General features: G+C 37.2%; 2 protein-coding genes across 4 annotated transcripts; both read right to left on the bottom strand.

Annotated features, from left to right (window-relative positions):
- Nucleotides 1–2,197: 2,197 nt before the first annotated feature.
- On the bottom strand, nucleotides 2,198–5,533 carry LOC125249107 (ladderlectin-like). Of its 2 annotated transcripts, none has more exons than XM_048161307.1 (6): nucleotides 4,162–5,533; nucleotides 3,948–4,026; nucleotides 3,572–3,666; nucleotides 2,892–3,017; nucleotides 2,618–2,729; nucleotides 2,198–2,462 (listed from the first exon to the last, which is right to left on the bottom strand). In XM_048161307.1, exons 2-6 carry the CDS (start codon nucleotides 4,006–4,008, stop codon nucleotides 2,395–2,397), a joined length of 462 nt encoding a protein of 153 aa, XP_048017264.1. In that variant the 5' UTR covers nucleotides 4,009–4,026; nucleotides 4,162–5,533; the 3' UTR covers nucleotides 2,198–2,394. The 2 variants fall into 2 exon arrangements, with proteins under 2 accessions (XP_048017264.1, XP_048017265.1); XM_048161308.1 differs by having other exon boundaries at nucleotides 3,948–4,015.
- A 943-nt stretch (nucleotides 5,534–6,476) lies between these two features.
- Nucleotides 6,477–13,312, bottom strand: LOC125249753 (ladderlectin-like). Of its 2 annotated transcripts, none has more exons than XM_048162123.1 (6): nucleotides 11,356–13,312; nucleotides 11,142–11,220; nucleotides 10,766–10,860; nucleotides 10,072–10,197; nucleotides 9,806–9,917; nucleotides 6,477–9,617 (listed from the first exon to the last, which is right to left on the bottom strand). In XM_048162123.1, exons 2-6 carry the CDS (start codon nucleotides 11,200–11,202, stop codon nucleotides 9,550–9,552), a joined length of 462 nt encoding a protein of 153 aa, XP_048018080.1. In that variant the 5' UTR covers nucleotides 11,203–11,220; nucleotides 11,356–13,312; the 3' UTR covers nucleotides 6,477–9,549. The 2 variants fall into 2 exon arrangements, with proteins under 2 accessions (XP_048018080.1, XP_048018081.1); XM_048162124.1 differs by having other exon boundaries at nucleotides 11,142–11,209.
- Nucleotides 13,313–20,003: the final 6,691 nt, after the last annotated feature.

The raw sequence follows: 20,003 nt of genomic DNA, 5'->3' as shown, positions 1-20,003 counted from the left end.
CGGGAAATTTCACCCCTTCAACTCTTCAACAAGCTCCAGCTGAAAACCCCTTGATCTAGTCTATACTCTGCCTCAGCAAAAGTAAGGCCCAAACCATTAGGTGCAGCTGCCGGTCCTTCTCCTCTCGAGGAAAAAACCAGAAGAGAGTGGAGCATTTTACAACTAAAACACACAATAACAAACAGACAGATCCCACAAGAACTGCCTGTACATGCTCTTTTGTTCTCATAAAAGACAACATTATAAGTTATATATGTGATCAGATGTCAACACTCACATGGACATGGATGCAAACACTTCCTGAAACGTTTGTCAGACATAAATTGTCTTACCTTAAAGGTCCCGTTCTTCGTGATCCCATGTTTCAAACTTTAGTTAGTGTGTAATGTTGTTGTTAGAGTATAAATAAAATCTGTAAAATTTTAAAGCTCAAAGTTCAATGCCAAGCGAGATATTTTATTTAACAGAAGTCGCCTACATCGAACGGCCAGTTTGGACTACATCCCTCTACTTCCTTCTTTAATGACGTCACTAAAACAGTTTTTTGACTAACCTCCGCCCACAGGAATACACATGAGTTGCGTTTGTAGAGTGTGTTTGTCGCCATGTCGTCGAAACGGTGTTATTTTCATCCCGCAGTCCAATCACCTTTGTTTGGCCTTCCCAGGGACGCTGTACTTAGAGATCAATGGTTACAATTTATGTTTAACTCGGTTCCCGAAAATTATAATTGTGGTATCCTTACTGCAATAGTTAATGTTGGACTGCAGTGCAAATAATGGCCACAAGAGGGGACTATGTTTATGTATATGGCTGTTTTCCGTATGAGGTACTCTTCTGAGTGAGTGCTAACGTTGTACATTTTCTGTCGCTGCTTGTGGAGATTAAAAGTTCAGTCTCTCGGGAATTATTGTCTTTTGTGTTCATTCGGCACAACACCACAATAATCCACATGTAAAACTATGTGCAGCACATGTTATGGTAAGAGGCGTGACCTTTCCGGGCAAGGAGCGCTCTCTATGGCTCTGGGTGCGCTCAGAGCTGTCGAATCACAACACAGGAACCGCTGGCACAATCAGAACTTGTTACGTATTTCTGAAGGAGGGACTTCATAGAACAAGGAAGTCATCAGCCGTTTTTATGACAGTGGAAACAGCGGTATACAGATAAGTAAATTATGTGAAAAATCCTGTGTTTTTTTACACGCGAAACATAAACACATGTTATATTGCACACTATAAACACAATCAAAGCTTCAAAAAACCATGAAAAATGGGACCTTTAATATCGGTTTGATATCGTTTCAAACAAAACAGTCCCTGAAGACGAAAAGATACTGACTGGTTCTCTAGGCGCTCCTTATATACTTCCGGGTCGCGCAATGATGAAGTCAATGGCCAATAGAATTGTCGTGAGTTGATATTGTTTTCAGACACCGGTTCACGCGGAGGCGTTCCCCATATGCATTTCAAAAGCATTGTAGAGTTCCCTTTCGAAAGGGAACCCTGTGTCTCTTATCTTTACTTATTGGAATCGTTTCACAGACAATATTGTGTGGAAAAAGGTTTGGCTTTTACCTAATCAATATTTAATTACAAACAAAGTTAAAGAGGTATCATTCAAATTATACATAGAATTTACTTTGTAAAATTTAAAGGTGATATTGATTTTAATTGCACTTTTTGTGACAGTTGCTCGGAAACTGTGGTTCATTCATTTTGGCACTGCCCATTTTTAAGACAAATGGGTTTTTGGTTATTTGGTCATTTGGAGAACTGTAGAGATAAGCAGAGTCAGGTTTATATAATAAATTTTATTCTTTTTAAAATTCCATGTTCACAAATGTAAGTTTTCCTGTAAAAAATAAACCCTCTTTTACATCATTCAATAAAGAAATTGAGCTTTATATTGACTTCTAAGCATTCTATGAACCTTCTATGAAGCAAAAAGCAAATTTGTAAATGTTTAAATATCTTTATGTAGATCTACATTAAGCCCCCCCCCCACACACACAAGTCCCCCCCCCACCCTTATGTGCAATCTTTTTGTTACATTAATGTATTTTCTTGTATACTCTAATATTTGTAACACACTTTTTATTGTTGTTAATAAAAAAATCCTTAAACCGTGCTATATACTTACATTTTTATACATGAATTTGATTGTCCACAATGCACATGATTTGTTTTATCAATGCTTTTATTGATTAGAGGAGTGTTTCAGAGAATGCATTAAAGATTATTAAATTGAAGAAGAGGTATAGAAGAAGAGATTAAAGCTTAGAAAAGATTAAATGATGTTTAATTTCAAAACAACATTTTTTGTTTTTGGTAAAGATAGGAGCAGAAAGTGTACAATCAAAGTAACTGTGGAGCAGCATGACTGCATATGATCTCACACGTCTGTAACACAAATATAGCCCATTTGGGTTGAACAGCGTGCATCGTTCCAGCAGCGGCCAGCTGTAGGGTGGAAAAAAATATTATTATTCTGATCATTATAGTGGTGTTAGAATCAACATAAAATAATGTTTAACCTAAGGCATTACTGTGTGATATGAAATTATATATTGTAAATTGTAATTTGAAAGTATTCAAAAATCAGACTGAATTCTCACAGGTCCAGTTGATCTCCACACAGTTCTCTGGACCACCAAAATTGTTAGGTTCTCCAGAGCACCAGTTGGTGTAGTCAATCACAGTTCCATCAGTCCACAACCACTGTGCATCCTAAAGAGCAAAGACAGTGATTATAAGAGTGCACTACTGTACTCAGAAAGAAGCTAATTAAGTTTTAAATCATCTTCATTAGAAACATTGCATTTACTCTTTAAAGCAGAAATTTCAGTCTAGAGAAACAAATAGGTCTCTTTAGGACACAATTTAACTTACTTGTTCTCCATCATGAGCACCACTCCAAGTTTGTGTGGAAGAAGAAGGCAACAGACCCAGCAGAAAATCATTTTCCGGTTTATTATGCACAGATGCGAGATGCGCACCAAGACTTTGGCAGTTTCTCTGAGGAGACAGATTTTTTAATTGTCAATACAAACTCTAATCTTTTACCATAAAGCATAAGTGCCATTTTAGTTTCAGACAAATTCTGCTCTGATTTCGTCATATTTCTATAATCTTTATTTGCAAGAAGTTTAAGAAAAGTTTCACTTTAAAAAATTTAAAAATTACCATTCCTAATAATAATAAGTAATCTTTAACTGCTATTCCCACTTTAACATTTAAACTAATCATTTGATTCAGTGCACGTAATATACATACATATATTTAAAAAAAAAATACCTGCATGCAATTACAGCTAATTAATTTCTGTAATTAGATCAATGATTACACTGTTGACCTTCCCTTACACCTTAACCCACCCTTAAACCTAACCACACCACCAAAACTGTCCCTAACCTTACCTGTACCCCACCTCAATAGCAGCGAAAGTGGTTTGCAATACAACATCAACACAATAAGTACATTTGTACCTCATTTATTTGTTTATTTAGATGTAGTTAAAGAGACGTAATGTAAAGTGTGACCAAATCACCTTGTTGTAACTAACACATTACCTCTGCTGTGATCCAGTAAACCGACTGAGGGAAGTACTTGAAGCACCGGAGTCCAAAACTTGACCATCCAGCGGGGCATTTCATGACTAAATCAACTGCATCCAGTACATCAATGTTAGGACTTTTATGTAATATTCACAGTGAAGAATGTTTTTATTTTTTCATTATTATTCTATGTAGCTTATTTTATGTTTGTGTGATTATGTGTCTAAATTATGTTTACTTTGACACTGTAAATCCTTCATTAATCATGTAAATATTAGTATGAAAAGAAAAAGAAAAGAACACAAAAAACACATCAAGTAATGAAACACTGTACATTTCCAAAATGCTTTTAAAATGGAATAGCAAGAGTTTTTACAATTAAATATTTTACCTTCTGCTTTCCCCATGGAGAAGATAAGGAAAAGAAGCATTAGACTTCTCAGCATTGCCATGATGAACCTGAAATGAACCTAAAAATTAATAAACAGGAAAAGTTAAATGTCTGCACTCATGCTGCACACTGTGGATTATCAATGTATTTTAAAGACAAAGAACAAAGATAGTTTAGAAATGTTATTCAGTAGGTTTTTGTTCCAAAATCTCACCTTGGTTTGGTTGTTGCCTTCAGAATCTCAGTGGAAGATTTTGTGAAGTTTCAGAAAGAGCTTTTATATTTAATGTCATGTTTGTATAGGCTTCTAGTCACGAGGATGATATTCAGTTGTTTGATATGCAGACTTTTGTAAACACAAAAAAAAAAAAAAAAAAAAAATTGGAGAGTGCTGCTAGATAAGCCTGTGGAACAAATGTTAAGTTAACTAAATGTTTATTTTTAAGTATTTTAATAGTGTAATATTATGAATCTTTTTCTTCTGTATAAACTTTAAGAAACATCCAATACTTTTTATGAATGGTGCCTGTTTAAGAATTGCTAATGTGTATTTCTAATTCATTCTAATGTGTGATCTATGAAGAAAGAACAACAATTTTTTTTGTTTCATTTTTCTATACTATAACCTATAACCTATCAAATGTGATGACAAAATGAAATAAAAAGTAGATTATGAAAACAATGACTCTTAATCAAACATAGCAATGTGAAACAAGTCATGAACGGCCATCACTGCTACTCATATGTCACAGCTTCTTCATGCTTCTCTGCTTTGGTCTTAGAGTAATTTCTTCTTCACAGAGCTTAAAAAGTTAAGGCACAATTACTTTTCATCACCACCACCACTGGAAAACGGCACATTGCACCCATTTTCAGAAAATTGTTTTCCCTCTTGTTGATACAGTCAACTGCCCTCTGGCTCTGGAACCAAATAATCTTATCTATTTCAGTTCAAAACCACAGCTATCATTACACATACTAAATGTAACTTATTTGGCACATATACTGTATGTGTGTAATGAACAAGTAAGATATTAATTGTCAGTCACATTAGAGCAGTCAATGCTTATAGAGTCAATATATAGTGTTTACCTTCATGTTGTCTACTCGTCAGCACAATGTAACCACAAAAACTTCTACGTAACAGACACTATTTTAAATGTCAAATATAACAGTTACTACAGCTTTATTTTTAAAGGAATTCAATTAAAGCAGAAATTTGAGTTTAGTGACACATTAAGTTAATGTAATAATCAATATTATGTCAACTGAACTAAAAACAAAGTTTTGCAATAAGTTTGCATTTTTAACTTGCAACCATGCATTTATTTAAGTTGTGATAAAAGACCCCCTGAATTAGCCTACTTTTTAAAGTGTAGTTCAATAGTCAGGACACTGATCAGGGAGTTGGCCATTTTAAGAGCTGTCTCAATCCCAAAATTCTTCCAGTGCACTAAAACATTTGCTCTCTAAAAAGTCCCACAATGCACTGTGAAAACCAGGAGCATCGTTTCTCACTACATTCCCTTAACAGAAATTCTGAAGCATGAAACATAATCACAACAGCAAACTCAATACACATTACATGCAACCCCCCCAACCCCCCCCCCCTCCAAAAACAAACAAACAAACAAAAACATTGTTTAATTATGTTTCAGCATACACACATAGCTAGACAGGTAATGAACTTAACCCTCTACAGCACAGCGTTGCCCTCAGGCAACGGAAAGTTTTCTTAAGCCCTATGTTTAGTACATTTTTCTTTAAATGATTACAACCAATTAGAAAGGTCAAGAAAGTACCAAAGAACAGTCCAGTTAGTTGTTGGAGTCAATATCAAGCACCATTAAGAGGTGGGACGTCCTGCTCTGACACATGGTCACAGGAGCACATAGTGTGAGGAGAAGGCAAGATTATTTGCTTTAGTAATCTTATTTAAAATGACATGAACTGTACATAAAAAATATGTGTGCGTGTAAGAATGTGTAGAGAAGCCTTTTGTCAGGTTTTATGAAGTTTTTATTTTTTATTTTGCATGTTCAGAAATTCAGTTTTTCTTTTTGTTGCCTCAGGGCAACGTTGTGCCATAAGGGGTACTTTTCGAGGAGGTTTTAGACAGTACCTCTCATTGGCCACAATGTATTATAAGAAGGGAAGATGCAAGGTTCCTGGGTGTGCAGGAACACCCAAAGTGATGTGCAAAAATTGTAACATACACCACTATGTCACAGCAGAGAAGAACTGCTTTTTGAAGTTTCGTACGGAGTGAAATCTTATCGCATGAAGTACATTATATGGCATAGCACACTACATGATACAGACCTATGCATGTATCAAATTCAATATATCAATGTCTTTCAAGAGTTTTTCCCTTTTTACTCAATGATTTCTTGAAATTAAAAAAAAAAAAAAAATTATTTTGATGATAATTTTCTCTATGACTCTATACCATTGTCGCACAACGTTGCCCTGAGGCAACGAAAAAATATTTGGGGTTTTGGATTTTTTTTTTTAATCAATAAAATGTTCCCAAATTAACCCAAAAATTATGTGGAATATATGTATATGGATATGTAACTATCAATGTATTAATCATACTCTCTATCTGTGCTGCTGTTGTTCATAAATGGCAACAGTGACCTGGTATAACAAAGAGGATGTTGCCATGTTGCCAGAAATAGAGCCATCGTTGTCCCAATGTGTCAGGATCAATACCAGTGCCTAAATTCACGACCAATTGAGCTGAATGAGACGCACTCATGTTGAACCATCTTCTGAGTCAAGTGCGCATCAGTGATCATTCTTCACATTATTCACTTTAATGTTTCTGACAATAGGGAGCTAGATGATGTTGATGATCACTTTATTTGTATGATGGGTAAATACCACATTCACAAAGCAAGATACCTTAAATTTAATCCTAACTGTAAGATATTTGATCCTGATCTGCATTTACTGTTGTCATCACTTCATCACTTCAAAATGATAAAATGATGTTTGTACAACACAAGGAAACTGGGAAAAGGTGTTCTCAGGAATACCAGTGAGACCAACAATATTTGTTTCCAGAAATAGAGCCATTGTTGTCCCAATGTGTAGTGAGTCAGGATCAATACCAGTGCCTGAATTCACGATCAATTGAGCTGAATGAGACGCACTCACGTTGAAAATACAATTCACTCAGTTTTGGCTTCATGATCTGAAAAATGTTACCCTTACCCTTCTAAGACACCTACATCTTGGATGCGCTGAGGGTAAGCAGATAAACATCAAATTTTCATTTTTGGGTGAACTATCCCTTTAATAACATGCAAAATAGCTTATTTCACTTTGTACGACAACTGGTAGGTTAAAGTAAAGCAACATCAAAGCAGACTCACACATAGCACCCAGTGTCCTGGCACATAAGATGGAAAGACCACAGCGTCCTTGCTGCTAATTTCAGTCTATATGTATAGTGAAAATATTTGACACAAATAAGTGACATTACGTATGCAACATATTGAAAGACATTCCAGACCTGCTTTTGAAAAGCTGTCCAGGGGATGTGCACAAATAGGAGGTTACCATGTCACAATGACATGGCTGTTAACTAGATAGATGTCCACATTCCTCAGAAGCAGGAATTTATCTAATACACGTTTTAAAAAATATATTTTTTTTGAAGCTATGCTTACACACTCACCTCCATGTTCAGCAGATCTTAGTTTATGTCCAGCTATATGGGTCATTATTTGATGATACTGGCATGGCTTGTACATGCACATGAGCAGAAAGGGCATGTGAATAAATTAGCATCTTCATGGCAGCGCTGTGGTTAAGGATCTTTACCTCTCCGCTGAATTGTTATGTGCTGAATAGGCACAAAGTATCCACTTAAAATATCCACACATTTTTATTGAAGTTTTTTCAAGTTTGTTCTTTCCACTACATTTTACTAAAACAAATTATAGCATCTTCTAATCTGACAAGTTAACTACCTGGTTAAACTCGATTAACAGTTGTAATTTAGTTAATTATTTAATTGAATTGATTCCTGAATTGACTGGAAATGTGGTGACAGGAAAGTTAAGCAAGCTATCATTATGTACACTGCAGAGGTAAACCATGGTTTCACGGACTCGTCTGTGGAGTGAATGATGACCGAATGCCGAGATGGTTTGTGGAGATTACAAACTCATGGTTAATAGAGCATCCAGTGTGGAACAATATCCCATTCCAAAAGTGAAAGATTTGTTCGCTCAGCTAGCTGGAGATCAGAAATTTTCCAAACTGGACATGAGCCATGCTTATCAGCAAATTATGCTGGATGAAAGTGCTGAAAAGTCTCTTCAGACAATAAGTGGATGACATGTTCTCTAGGAGCCCCTTATATACATTCGGGTCGCACCATAATGATGTCATTTGCTATCGCCGGTCAATATGATATTGCCGTGATTTGATAAACGTTTCAGACACCGGTTCACGCAGAGGCATTCCGTATAGCGTTTTGACGCAGCGCCTCGTTCCCTGTTCTCAGGGAACCATGGGTACATGCGTAACCTGAGACGTTTTTGATGCAATATCTCTTAAAATCTGCATGCTGTTTAGACATCAGAAAATAATTAACATTCAACAGTGGTTCCCACTTACTATATAGTAAGTTCTTATGTAGGTAATATTTGTTTTTCCCTTAACTCACAAAACAGATCCATAAGAGCAGTATTTCAAAGGAACCTTGTGTCTCTGCCTTATATTTACTCATATTGGAATCATTTACAATATTGTGTGGAAAAATGTTTGGCTTTTACCTAATCAACATTTAACTATACAAACAAAATTAAGGAGGTGTCATTCAAAATTATACATTGAATTTACCCAGTGAAACATTACTTTGTAAAATTTAAAGGTGATATTGATTTTAATTGCACTTTTTGTGACAGTTGCCCTGAAACTGTGGTTCATTTATTTTGGCTCTGCCAATCTGTAAGACAGTTTTGGCAAAATGTTTGTGATTTTAATCACAAAGAACATTGATGGCCAATTTGTGTTGTTCTGGAAACATTTATTATTTGGTCTTTTGGAGAATTGGAGACAAGCACAGACAGGTTTATATAATACATTTTATTCTTTTAATGGCAAAATTCCATGTTCACAAATGTTTTCCTGTAAAAATGTCCTGTTTCATTCAATAAAGAAATGGAGCTTTATATTGACTTCTAAGCCTTCTATAAACCTTCTATGAAGCAAAAAGCAGTTAAAACTTTGAAAGTTTGAAAAACTTGTGCAACTCTTTGTTACACTTGTGTATTTTCTTGTATACTCTAATATTTGTAATATACTATTTTTTGTTGTTTTTGTTATTTAAAATAAAATTCTCAAACCTTGCTACACAATATACTTATATTTTCATACATGAATTTGATTGTCCACAATGCACATGATTTGTTTTATCAATGCTTTTATTGATTAGAGGAAAGTTTCAGAGAATGCATTAAAGATGATTACATAGAAGAAGAGATTAAAGCTTAGAAAAGATTTAAATGATGTCATTTTTTGGTAAAGATAAGATCAGAAAGTGTACAATCAAAGTAACTGTGGAGCAGCTTGACTGCATATGATCTCACAGGTCTGTAACACAAATATAGCCTATTTGGTTTGAACAGCCCCAGTCATTCCAGCAGCGGTTAGCTGTAGGGTGGAAAAATAAAATAAGTTATTCTGATCATTATAGTGGTGTTAGAATCAAAATAAAATAATGTTTAACCTGAGGCTCTTTTAGAAATACAGATGACTCATTACATGTTATTGTATGATATGAAATGTTAGTATTTTAAATTGTAATTCGAAAGTATTCAAAAATCCGACTGTATTCTCACAGGTCCAGCTGATCTCCAGACAGTGCTCAACACCACCACCATTGTTTGGTTCTATAGAGCACCAGTTGGTGTAGTCATTCACAGTTCCATCAATCCACAACCACTGTGCATCCTAAAGAGCAAAGACAGTGATTATAAGAGTGCACTAATGTACACAGTGAGAAACTATTTAACCATCTTCATTAGAAACTTTGCATTCACTGTTTAAAGCAGAAATTTCAGTCTAGACAAACAAATATGTCTCTTCAGGACACAATTTAACTTACTTGTACAGCATCATTAGCACCAATCCAAGCACGTGTGGAAGAAGAAGGCAACAGACCCAGCAGAAAATCATTTTCCGGTTTATTATGCACAGATGCGAGATGCGCACCAAGACTTTGGCAGTTTTTCTAATGAGACAGATTTTTTAATTGTCAATACAAACTCTAATCTTTTTACCATAAAGCATGAGTTACATTTTAGTTTCAGACAAATTCTGCTCTGATTTGCTCATATTTCTATAATCTTTATTTGCAAAAGTTTAAAAAAGTTTACTTTAAAAAAATTTAAAAATTACCATTCCTACTTTATATTAAGTGTCTTTAACTGCTACTGCACTAACATTTAAACTAATCATTTGATTCAGTGCACGTATTGTTTACATACATGCTTTTACATCGTGCTTATATTAAAAAAAAAATACCTGCATGCAATTACAGCTAATTAATTTCTGTAATTAGATCAATGATTACACTGTTGACCTTCCCTTACACCTTAACCCACCCTTAAACCTAACCACACCACCAAAACTGTCCCTAACCTTACCTGTACCCCACCTCAATAGCAGCGAAAGTGGTTTGCAATACAACATCAACACAATAAGTACATTTGTACCTCATTTATTTGTTTATTTAGATGTAGTTAAAGAGACGTAATGTAAAGTGTGACCAAATCACCTTGTTGTAACTAACACATTACCTCTGCTGTGATCCAGTAAACCGACTGAGGGAAGTACTTGAAGCACCGGAGTCCAAAACTTGACCATCCAGCGGGGCATTTCATGACTAAATCAACTGCATCCAGTACATCAATGTTAGGACTTTTATGTAATATTCACAGTGAAGAATGTTTTTATTTTTTCATTATTATTCTATGTAGCTTATTTTATGTTTGTGTGATTATGTGTCTAAATTATGTTTACTTTGACACTGTAAATCCTTCATTAATCATGTAAATATTAGTATGAAAAGAAAAAGAAAAGAACACAAAAAACACATCAAGTAATGAAACACTGTACATTTCCAAAATGCTTTTAAAATGGAATAGCAAGAGTTTTTACAATTAAATATTTTACCTTCTGCTTTCCCCATGGAGAAGATAAGGAAAAGAAGCATTAGACTTCTCAGCATTGCCATGATGAACCTGAAATGAACCTAAAAATTAATAAACAGGAAAAGTTAAATGTCTGCACTCATGCTGCACACTGTGGATTATCAATGTATTTTAAAGACAAAGAACAAAGATAGTTTAGAAATGTTATTCAGTAGGTTTTTGTTCCAAAATCTCACCTTGGTTTGGTTGTTGCCTTCAGAATCTCAGTGGAAGATTTTGTGAAGTTTCAGAAAGAGCCCAGCTTTTATATTTAATGTCATGTTTGTATAGGCTTCTAGTCACGAGGATGATATTCAGTTGTTTGATATGCAGACTTTTGTAAACACAAAAAAAAAAAAAAAAAAAAAATTGGAGAGTGCTGCTAGATAAGCCTGTGGAACAAATGTTAAGTTAACTAAATGTTTATTTTTAAGTATTTTAATAGTGTAATATTATGAATCTTTTTTCTTCTGTATAAACTTTAAGAAACATCCAATACTTTTTATGAATGGTGCCTGTTTAAGAATTGCTAATGTGTATTTCTAATTCATTCTAATGTGTGATCTATGAAGAAAGAACAACAATTTTTTTTGTTTCATTTTTCTATACTATAACCTATAACCTATCAAATGTGATGACAAAATGAAATAAAAAGTAGATTATGAAAACAATGACTCTTAATCAAACATAGCAATGTGAAACAAGTCATGAACGGCCATCACTGCTACTCATATGTCACAGCTTCTTCATGCTTCTCTGCTTTGGTCTTAGAGTAATTTCTTCTTCACAGAGCTTAAAAAGTTAAGGCACAATTACTTTTCATCACCACCACCACTGGAAAACGGCACATTGCACCCATTTTCAGAAAATTGTTTTCCCTCTTGTTGATACAGTCAACTGCCCTCTGGCTCTGGAACCAAATAATCTTATCTATTTCAGTTCAAAACCACAGCTATCATTACACATACTAAATGTAACTTATTTGGCACATATACTGTATGTGTGTAATGAACAAGTAAGATATTAATTGTCAGTCACATTAGAGCAGTCAATGCTTATAGAGTCAATATATAGTGTTTACCTTCATGTTGTCTACTCGTCAGCACAATGTAACCACAAAAACTTCTACGTAACAGACACTATTTTAAATGTCAAATATAACAGTTACTACGGCTTTATTTTTAAAGGAATTCAATTAAAGCAGAAATTTGAGTTTAGTGACACATTAAGTTAATGTAATAATCAATATTATGTCAACTGAACTAAAAACAAAGTTTTGCAATAAGTTTGCATTTTTAACTTGCAACCATGCATTTATTTAAGTTGTGATAAAAGACCCCCTGAATTAGCCTACTTTTTAAAGTGTAGTTCAATAGTCAGGACACTGATCAGGGAGTTGGCCATTTTAAGAGCTGTCTCAATCCCAAAATTCTTCCAGTGCACTAAAACATTTGCTCTCTAAAAAGTCCCACAATGCACTGTGAAAACCAGGAGCATCGTTTCTCACTACATTCCCTTAACAGAAATTCTGAAGCATGAAACATAATCACAACAGCAAACTCAATACACATTACATGCAACCCCCCCCCCCCCTCCAAAAACAAACACGGAAAGTTTTCTTAAGCCCTATGTTTAGTACATTTTTCTTTAAATGATTACAACCAATTAGAAAGGTCAAGAAAGTACCAAAGAACAGTCCAGTTAGTTGTTGGAGTCAATATCAAGCACCATTAAGAGGTGGGACGTCCTGCTCTGACACATGGTCACAGGAGCACATAGTGTGAGGAGAAGGCAAGATTATTTGCTTTAGTAATCTTATTTAAAATGACATGAACTGTACATAAAAAATATGTGTGCGTGTAAGAATGTGTAGAGAAGCCTTTTGTCAGGTTTTATGAAGTTTTTATTTTTTATTTTGCATGTTCAGAAATTCAGTTTTTCTTTTTGTTGCCTCAGGGCAACGTTGTGCCATAAGGGGTACTTTTCGAGGAGGTTTTAGACAGTACCTCTCATTGGCCACAATGTATTATAAGAAGGGAAGATGCAAGGTTCCTGGGTGTGCAGGAACACCCAAAGTGATGTGCAAAAATTGTAACATACACCACTATGTCACAGCAGAGAAGAACTGCTTTTTGAAGTTTCGTACGGAGTGAAATCTTATCGCATGAAGTACATTATATGGCATAGCACACTACATGATACAGACCTATGCATGTATCAAATTCAATATATCAATGTCTTTCAAGTGTTTTTCCCTTTTTACTCAATGATTTCTTGAAATAAAAAAAAAAAAAAAAATGATTTTGATGATAATTTTCTCTATGACTCTGTACCATTGTCGCACAACGTTGCCCTGAGGCAACGAAAAAATATTTGGGGTTTTGGATTTTTTTTTTTAATCAATAAAATGTTCCCAAATTAACCCAAAAATTATGTGGAATATATGTATATGGATATGTAACTATCAATGTATTAATCATACTCTCTATCTGTGCTGCTGTTGTTCATAAATGGCAACAGTGACCTGGTATAACAAAGAGGATGTTGCCATGTTGCCAGAAATAGAGCCATCGTTGTCCCAATGTGTCAGGATCAATACCAGTGCCTAAATTCACGACCAATTGAGCTGAATGAGACGCACTCATGTTGAACCATCTTCTGAGTCAAGTGCGCATCAGTGATCATTCTTCACATTATTCACTTTAATGTTTCTGACAATAGGGAGCTAGATGATGTTGATGATCACTTTATTTGTATGATGGGTAAATACCACATTCACAAAGCAAGATACCTTAAATTTAATCCTAACTGTAAGATATTTGATCCTGATCTGCATTTACTGTTGTCATCACTTCATCACTTCAAAATGATAAAATGATGTTTGTACAACACAAGGAAACTGGGAAAAGGTGTTCTCAGGAATACCAGTGAGACCAACAATATTTGTTTCCAGAAATAGAGCCATTGTTGTCCCAATGTGTAGTGAGTCAGGATCAATACCAGTGCCTGAATTCACGATCAATTGAGCTGAATGAGACGCACTCACGTTGAAAATACAATTCACTCAATTTTGGCTTCATGATCTGAAAAATGTTACCCTTACCCTTCTAAGACACCTACATCTTGGATGCGCTGAGGGTAAGCAGATAAACATCAAATTTTCATTTTTGGGTGAACTATCCCTTTAATAACATGCAAAATAGCTTATTTCACTTTGTACGACAACTGGTAGGTTAAAGTAAAGCAACATCAAAGCAGACTCACACATAGCACCCAGTGTCCTGGCACATAAGATGGAAAGACCACAGCGTCCTTGCTGCTAATTTCAGTCTATATGTATAGTGAAAATATTTGACACAAATAAGTGACATTACGTATGCAACATATTGAAAGACATTCCAGACCTGCTTTTGAAAAGCTGTCCAGGGGATGTGCACAAATAGGAGGTTACCATGTCACAATGACATGGCTGTTAACTAGATAGATGTCCACATTCCTCAGAAGCAGGAATTTATCTAATACACGTTTTAAAAAATATATATTTTTTGAAGCTATGCTTACACACTCACCTCCATGTTCAGCAGATCTTAGTTTATGTCCAGCTATATGGGTCATTATTTGATGATACTGGCATGGCTTGTACATGCACATGAGCAGAAAGGGCATGTGAATAAATTAGCATCTTCATGGCAGCGCTGTGGTTAAGGATCTTTACCTCTCCGCTGAATTGTTATGTGCTGAATAGGCACAAAGTATCCACTTAAAATATCCACACATTTTTATTGAAGTTTTTTCAAGTTTGTTCTTTCCACTACATTTTACTAAAACAAATTATAGCATCTTCTAATCTGACAAGTTAACTACCTGGTTAAACTCGATTAACAGTTGTAATTTAGTTAATTATTTTAACTGCATTGACTGTTGTCATCACTTCAAAATGATAAAAAGGTGTTTGTACAACACAAGGAAACTGGGAAAAGGTGTTCTCAGGAATACCAGCAAGACCAACAATATTTGTGCTAGTTGAGATCCATGACAATCACTATAATGGAGATTATATTGTTAATGTAAATATTTAAAGACAATTTAAATGCATGCAATGTTTCTTCTATGATACATTGCTTAGTCCAGAAGTCATCATCATCATCTAAAGATTTAGTGAAGATTTAATGAGTTATATAACTGTGAGATATAAAAAGGAAATATATTTCAAATTTATTTTAGTGAAGAACCTGGTTGTATCAATTGCTATAAAAATATGCATTAAACAAAAATATCTTGTTTCCTTCAATCAAAGCTAACATTATTGTTTTTTCATTGACACTCCCACAATAAAATGTACAGTATTAAGTAATATTAAAATGCAATTCATATGACTCTGACAATAATGTAGCATCACTGTCATCTTGACCTCAGACACACTACCAGACAGATCACTGGCTGCATGTAATATGTAGGAATATTTTTTTCTGTTTCTGCTCTTTCTCCGACTGCGATTTGAGGTCCCTGGCAGGGGCAGCGCTAGGGCTGGGCTAATGTTTCATTTATTCTTGTCTTTTTCATAGAGCTGAACAATTAATCCGAAAAATAATTTCAATATGATAACAGCTACGGTGATTACCTTTTTGTGAAAAATGTTTACAGTTTATATTTTATATATAGATATTTATATATAAAATATTTATAGTTTATAAAATAAACTATAAATATAAAATATTTATAGTTTATATTTTATATATAGTTTATAGTTTATATAGTTTATAGTTCCCCTCTTTGCATCAAATCTAATCTTTTTACCATAAAGCATAAGTGACATTTTAGTCATTTTAAGACAAATTCTGCTCTGATTTGTTTAGTTTTATATAATCTTTATTTGCAGAAAAGAAAGGTTTACAAAAAAAAAAAAAAAAAAAAAAAAACACCATTCCCACTTTATATTGAGTGTCTTAAAGGTGATAAAGAGGATCTTTTCGTCGACTGAGAAACCAAAGACTGTTACTGAGTTTTTGAAATGAGCGCATGCGTAAGAACAACCCCCCTTCCTTTCGAGGGAACGCCTACCAAAATTCGTGCAGGAGTATTGGAACACGAGTGTTTACCACCGGCATTCGCTGTATCGTGTTAGTGGATTCATTATGGCGGGTTGTTACTCCTGTCTCCGGACAAAAACATCGCATGCGGCGCCTGTGGAGTGTGGAAAGTTACTGGAGCGCGCAGCCACGCTCGTCTCTCACAAGGAACGTCATGGCAGTGATTGACAAGCCAGAGTGCATGCAATTACAGCTGTACTTAATTTCTGTAATTAGATCATTGATTACACTGCTGACCTTCCCTTACGCCTTAACCCACCCTTAAACCTAACCACACCACCAAAACTGTCCCTAACCTTTCCTGTACCCCACCTCAACAGGGCAGGTTATTGGGCTGAATTTTGACTCCCTGCCAAATTATTACCCCCCTCTTTGAAGTTGCTATCGGATTGCCTAATCTTCACCCCACCCTAATCCTAACCACACCCCCACACCCACACCTAATCGTAAACCTACCAATACTAGGGGGGTAATAATTTGGTGGGGGTAAGAATTCGGCACAAGGACCCTGACCAGTTTGCTGCCCTAGGCAAGATTTTCTCTGGTGCCCCTTCCATCACAGCCTATTTCACTCTGTCATTGTGTTCATGATATAAAAAAAAAAAAAAAAAAAAGCTTATGATAGTTAAATAACACAAAAAAAGCAAGAGTAATTACATCTAGCATTCTTGCACAAACTATTCATTGAGCACTAGCAAAAGTTTTTGTTTTGTTTTACTATGGCACGTTTCATATTTTCACCATGAATGAAACTGAGAAATGTCGATCTTCTTTTTAATTTGAATATTACATAAAATGTTGCAATTATATCATTACTAATTTCAGCAAATAAATTAAAAAAAATGCCATAGGCCTATATCCCTCCAAAACTACACAAAAAACTACTGTAGAGTAAAAACATTAATAAAAAAGTACCTATTGCATGCAATGCGTTATATGTATTATAATACTGACATGAATGTTACAAAATCACACTGTCTGGGTAAAAATAACTGCCATTAATTTGTGAACATTACTAGTATCTAACAATCACTTTACCTCTTTCTTTATCCCATTTTTTCCCTTTTCTCTTCACCTTCCTAGCATCAGAGGGCCTCTGTCTTTTTTGACACTGTAGGCTATGGCAAACTATAATGCTAATTTATAATGTGTCATGTGAATTGGGCCATCCGTCACAATTAGGTAACTTTCACCATGTCTACACCTGGCGTGAGTTAAGCACTCTCAAATGAAAGCAATGCTGTTTACACTACAAATCTCCAATGGTAAACTGGTCCCACATTCTATTTCTGACGCACTTCAAGCACTCGCTGGGCGAAGGAAGATTGATGCGGCCAACCGGGATGAGTCGGGGGACTCAGTTAAGTTTTTGTGGAAGGTTTTGCAGTGTCGTAAGTCCCCCTGGTAGTAAATTATCTTTTCCCTTAAAACTCATCTTTGATCACCAAAATTATATATTCTAAAAAAAAAATTCAAGTAAAAAAAATGTCTTCATGCCTTAAAATAGCTTGAATGTAACTCAACAACCTTATTTAATATACACGGATCAATGAATATGCAAATTAGCCCCGCCTCCACTCGCTCACGGCAGCTCGCAGAGTCTAGTGTTGCTGTAGTGACAACTGACGAGCAATTTGTTTGTGTTGGATATTTAAGAAAAAAAGCTTGCTTTGCTTCGTATATTCAGTTTAACAGCTCTGCAACTAAACTGAATATTTTCTGACGGTTAAATTGTGTTTTAAATTATGAATTGGTAAAACACCTTTGCAAAACGTTTGGACTGCTCTCTCACTGAATCACCTAAAGTGATTTCTCAGTAAAACAGACCGTATCTGTCACGATCACCTGTGAGAGTGCCCTTCAGCCATTAGAGGGCACTCCATCCCGGACTGTCATTTCCACCTGTCTCATGGACTACATTCCCCATACACACTTCCCGGACTAATCACCACTCATCATTGCACCCAGCTGTTGTGTATTTTCTCATTAGTGTCTGTCTATTTAGTCTGAGTTGTTTCTGTCTGTTCTTGTGGTTCATTGTTTGATGTCACCCTCGAGTCTGATCCCTGTTCTCCCGTTTTGGTTTGTAGTTTCTTGTTTCGTGTTTCTTGTTTCATGTTTGGACTGTCTATTTATGGATTATGACCTTTGCCTGTACCCTGGATTACGCCTTTTGGATTTGCCCACAATAAACACCATTGCTGCAATTGGATCTATCCCGTCTTCATGAGTTCCGTGACAGAATGAACCACCATCCACCTAGATCCAGCGGCATGGAGGGTCGGTTCCGTTCCCAGCCTCCATCCGTGAGCGGATGGCTCGAGTTTGGGCGGTGATGGCGCTGCGCCAGGAGGGAAGAGAGGTTGGGCAGGTTGCAGGTTTGTTTTGGACCTTGGCAGAGGGACTGCATTATAATGACGAGGCGCTTAAAGACATTTTTAATGGAGGCCTCGATAACCTGTTGCCTCGGTGTGAGATGGAGGGGCTCCAGACCCTGGACTTTTGGGGCTTTATCCACCATCTCTCTCACAGAGGCCGTTCGGCTACTCACCCTCATCCAGAGCCCACTCCAGCCAGGGGGTCCGCTCCAGCCAGGGGGTCCGCTCCAGCCAGGGAGTCCGCTCCAGCCAGGGAGTCCGCTCCAGCCAGGGAGTCCGCTCCAGAGCCCGCTCCAGCCAGTGAGTCCACTCCAGAGCCCGCTCCAGCCAGTGAGTCCGCTCCAGAGCCCGCTTCAGTCAGTGAGTCCGCTCCAGAGCCCGCTTCAGTCAGTGAGTCCGCTCCAGAGCCCGCTTCAGTCAGTCCGAGTCCGCTCCAGAGCCTGCTTCAGTCAGTGAGTCCGCTCCAGAGCCTGCTTCAGTCAGTGAGTCCGCTCCAGAGCCTGCTCCAGTCAGTGAGTCCGCTCCAGCCAGTGAGTCCACTCCAGAGCCCGCTCCAGTCAGTGACCCCGCTCCAGCCAGTGAGTCCACTCCAGAGCCCGCTCCAGCCAGTGAGTCCACTCCAGAGCCCGCTCCAGCCAGTGAGTCCACTACAGAGCCCGATTCCATGACCAGTAAGTCCGCTCCAGCCAGTGAGTCCATTTTGGGTGAGCCACCGCCTCACCCTCATAAGCGGAGGAGAAGGAGGAAAAGGGCTTCCTCCGTCCTACAAGGCCTGGAGACCACTCTAGAGGTTGTTCGTTGGTTCTCCAAGCGCCTTTCCCTGCCGGCGCCACCGAAGCGCCTTTCCCTGCCGGCGCCACCGAAGCGCCTTTCCCTGCCGGCGCCAACTAAGCGCCTTTCCCTGCCGGCGCCAACTAAGCGCCTTTCCCTGCCGGCGCCAACTAAGCGCCTTTCCCTGCCGACGCCAACTAAGCGCCTTTCCCTGCCGGCGCCAACTAAGCGCCTTGCCCTGCCTCCTGAGCAGCCAGAGCTGGCCACGGAAACCGTCACCGAGCTGTCCGCTCTCCCTGATACGGCCACGGAGGCCGTCACCGAGCTGTCCGCTCTCCCTGATACGGCCACGGAGGCCGTCACCGAGCTGCCCGCTCACCCTGATATGGCCACGAAGCACCCTTGGCTAGTCCTGCCGCCGCCGTCCAAGCCTTATGCCCTGCCGCCGCCGTCTCATCATTGCACCCAGCTGTTGTGTATTTTCTCATTAGTGTCTGTCTATTTAGTCTGAGTTGTTTCTGTCTGTTCTTGTGGTTCATTGTTTGATGTCACCCTCGAGTCTGATACCTGTTCTCCCGTTTTGGTTTGTAGTTTCTTGTTTCGTGT

The sequence above is a fragment of the Megalobrama amblycephala genome, linkage group LG16 (genome assembly GCF_018812025.1).
Source record: "Megalobrama amblycephala isolate DHTTF-2021 linkage group LG16, ASM1881202v1, whole genome shotgun sequence".
Classification (NCBI taxonomy): domain Eukaryota; kingdom Metazoa; phylum Chordata; class Actinopteri; order Cypriniformes; family Xenocyprididae; genus Megalobrama; species Megalobrama amblycephala.
Note: the sequence above shows the minus strand (reverse complement) of the source record. Positions and strands in the feature narration are given on the sequence as shown.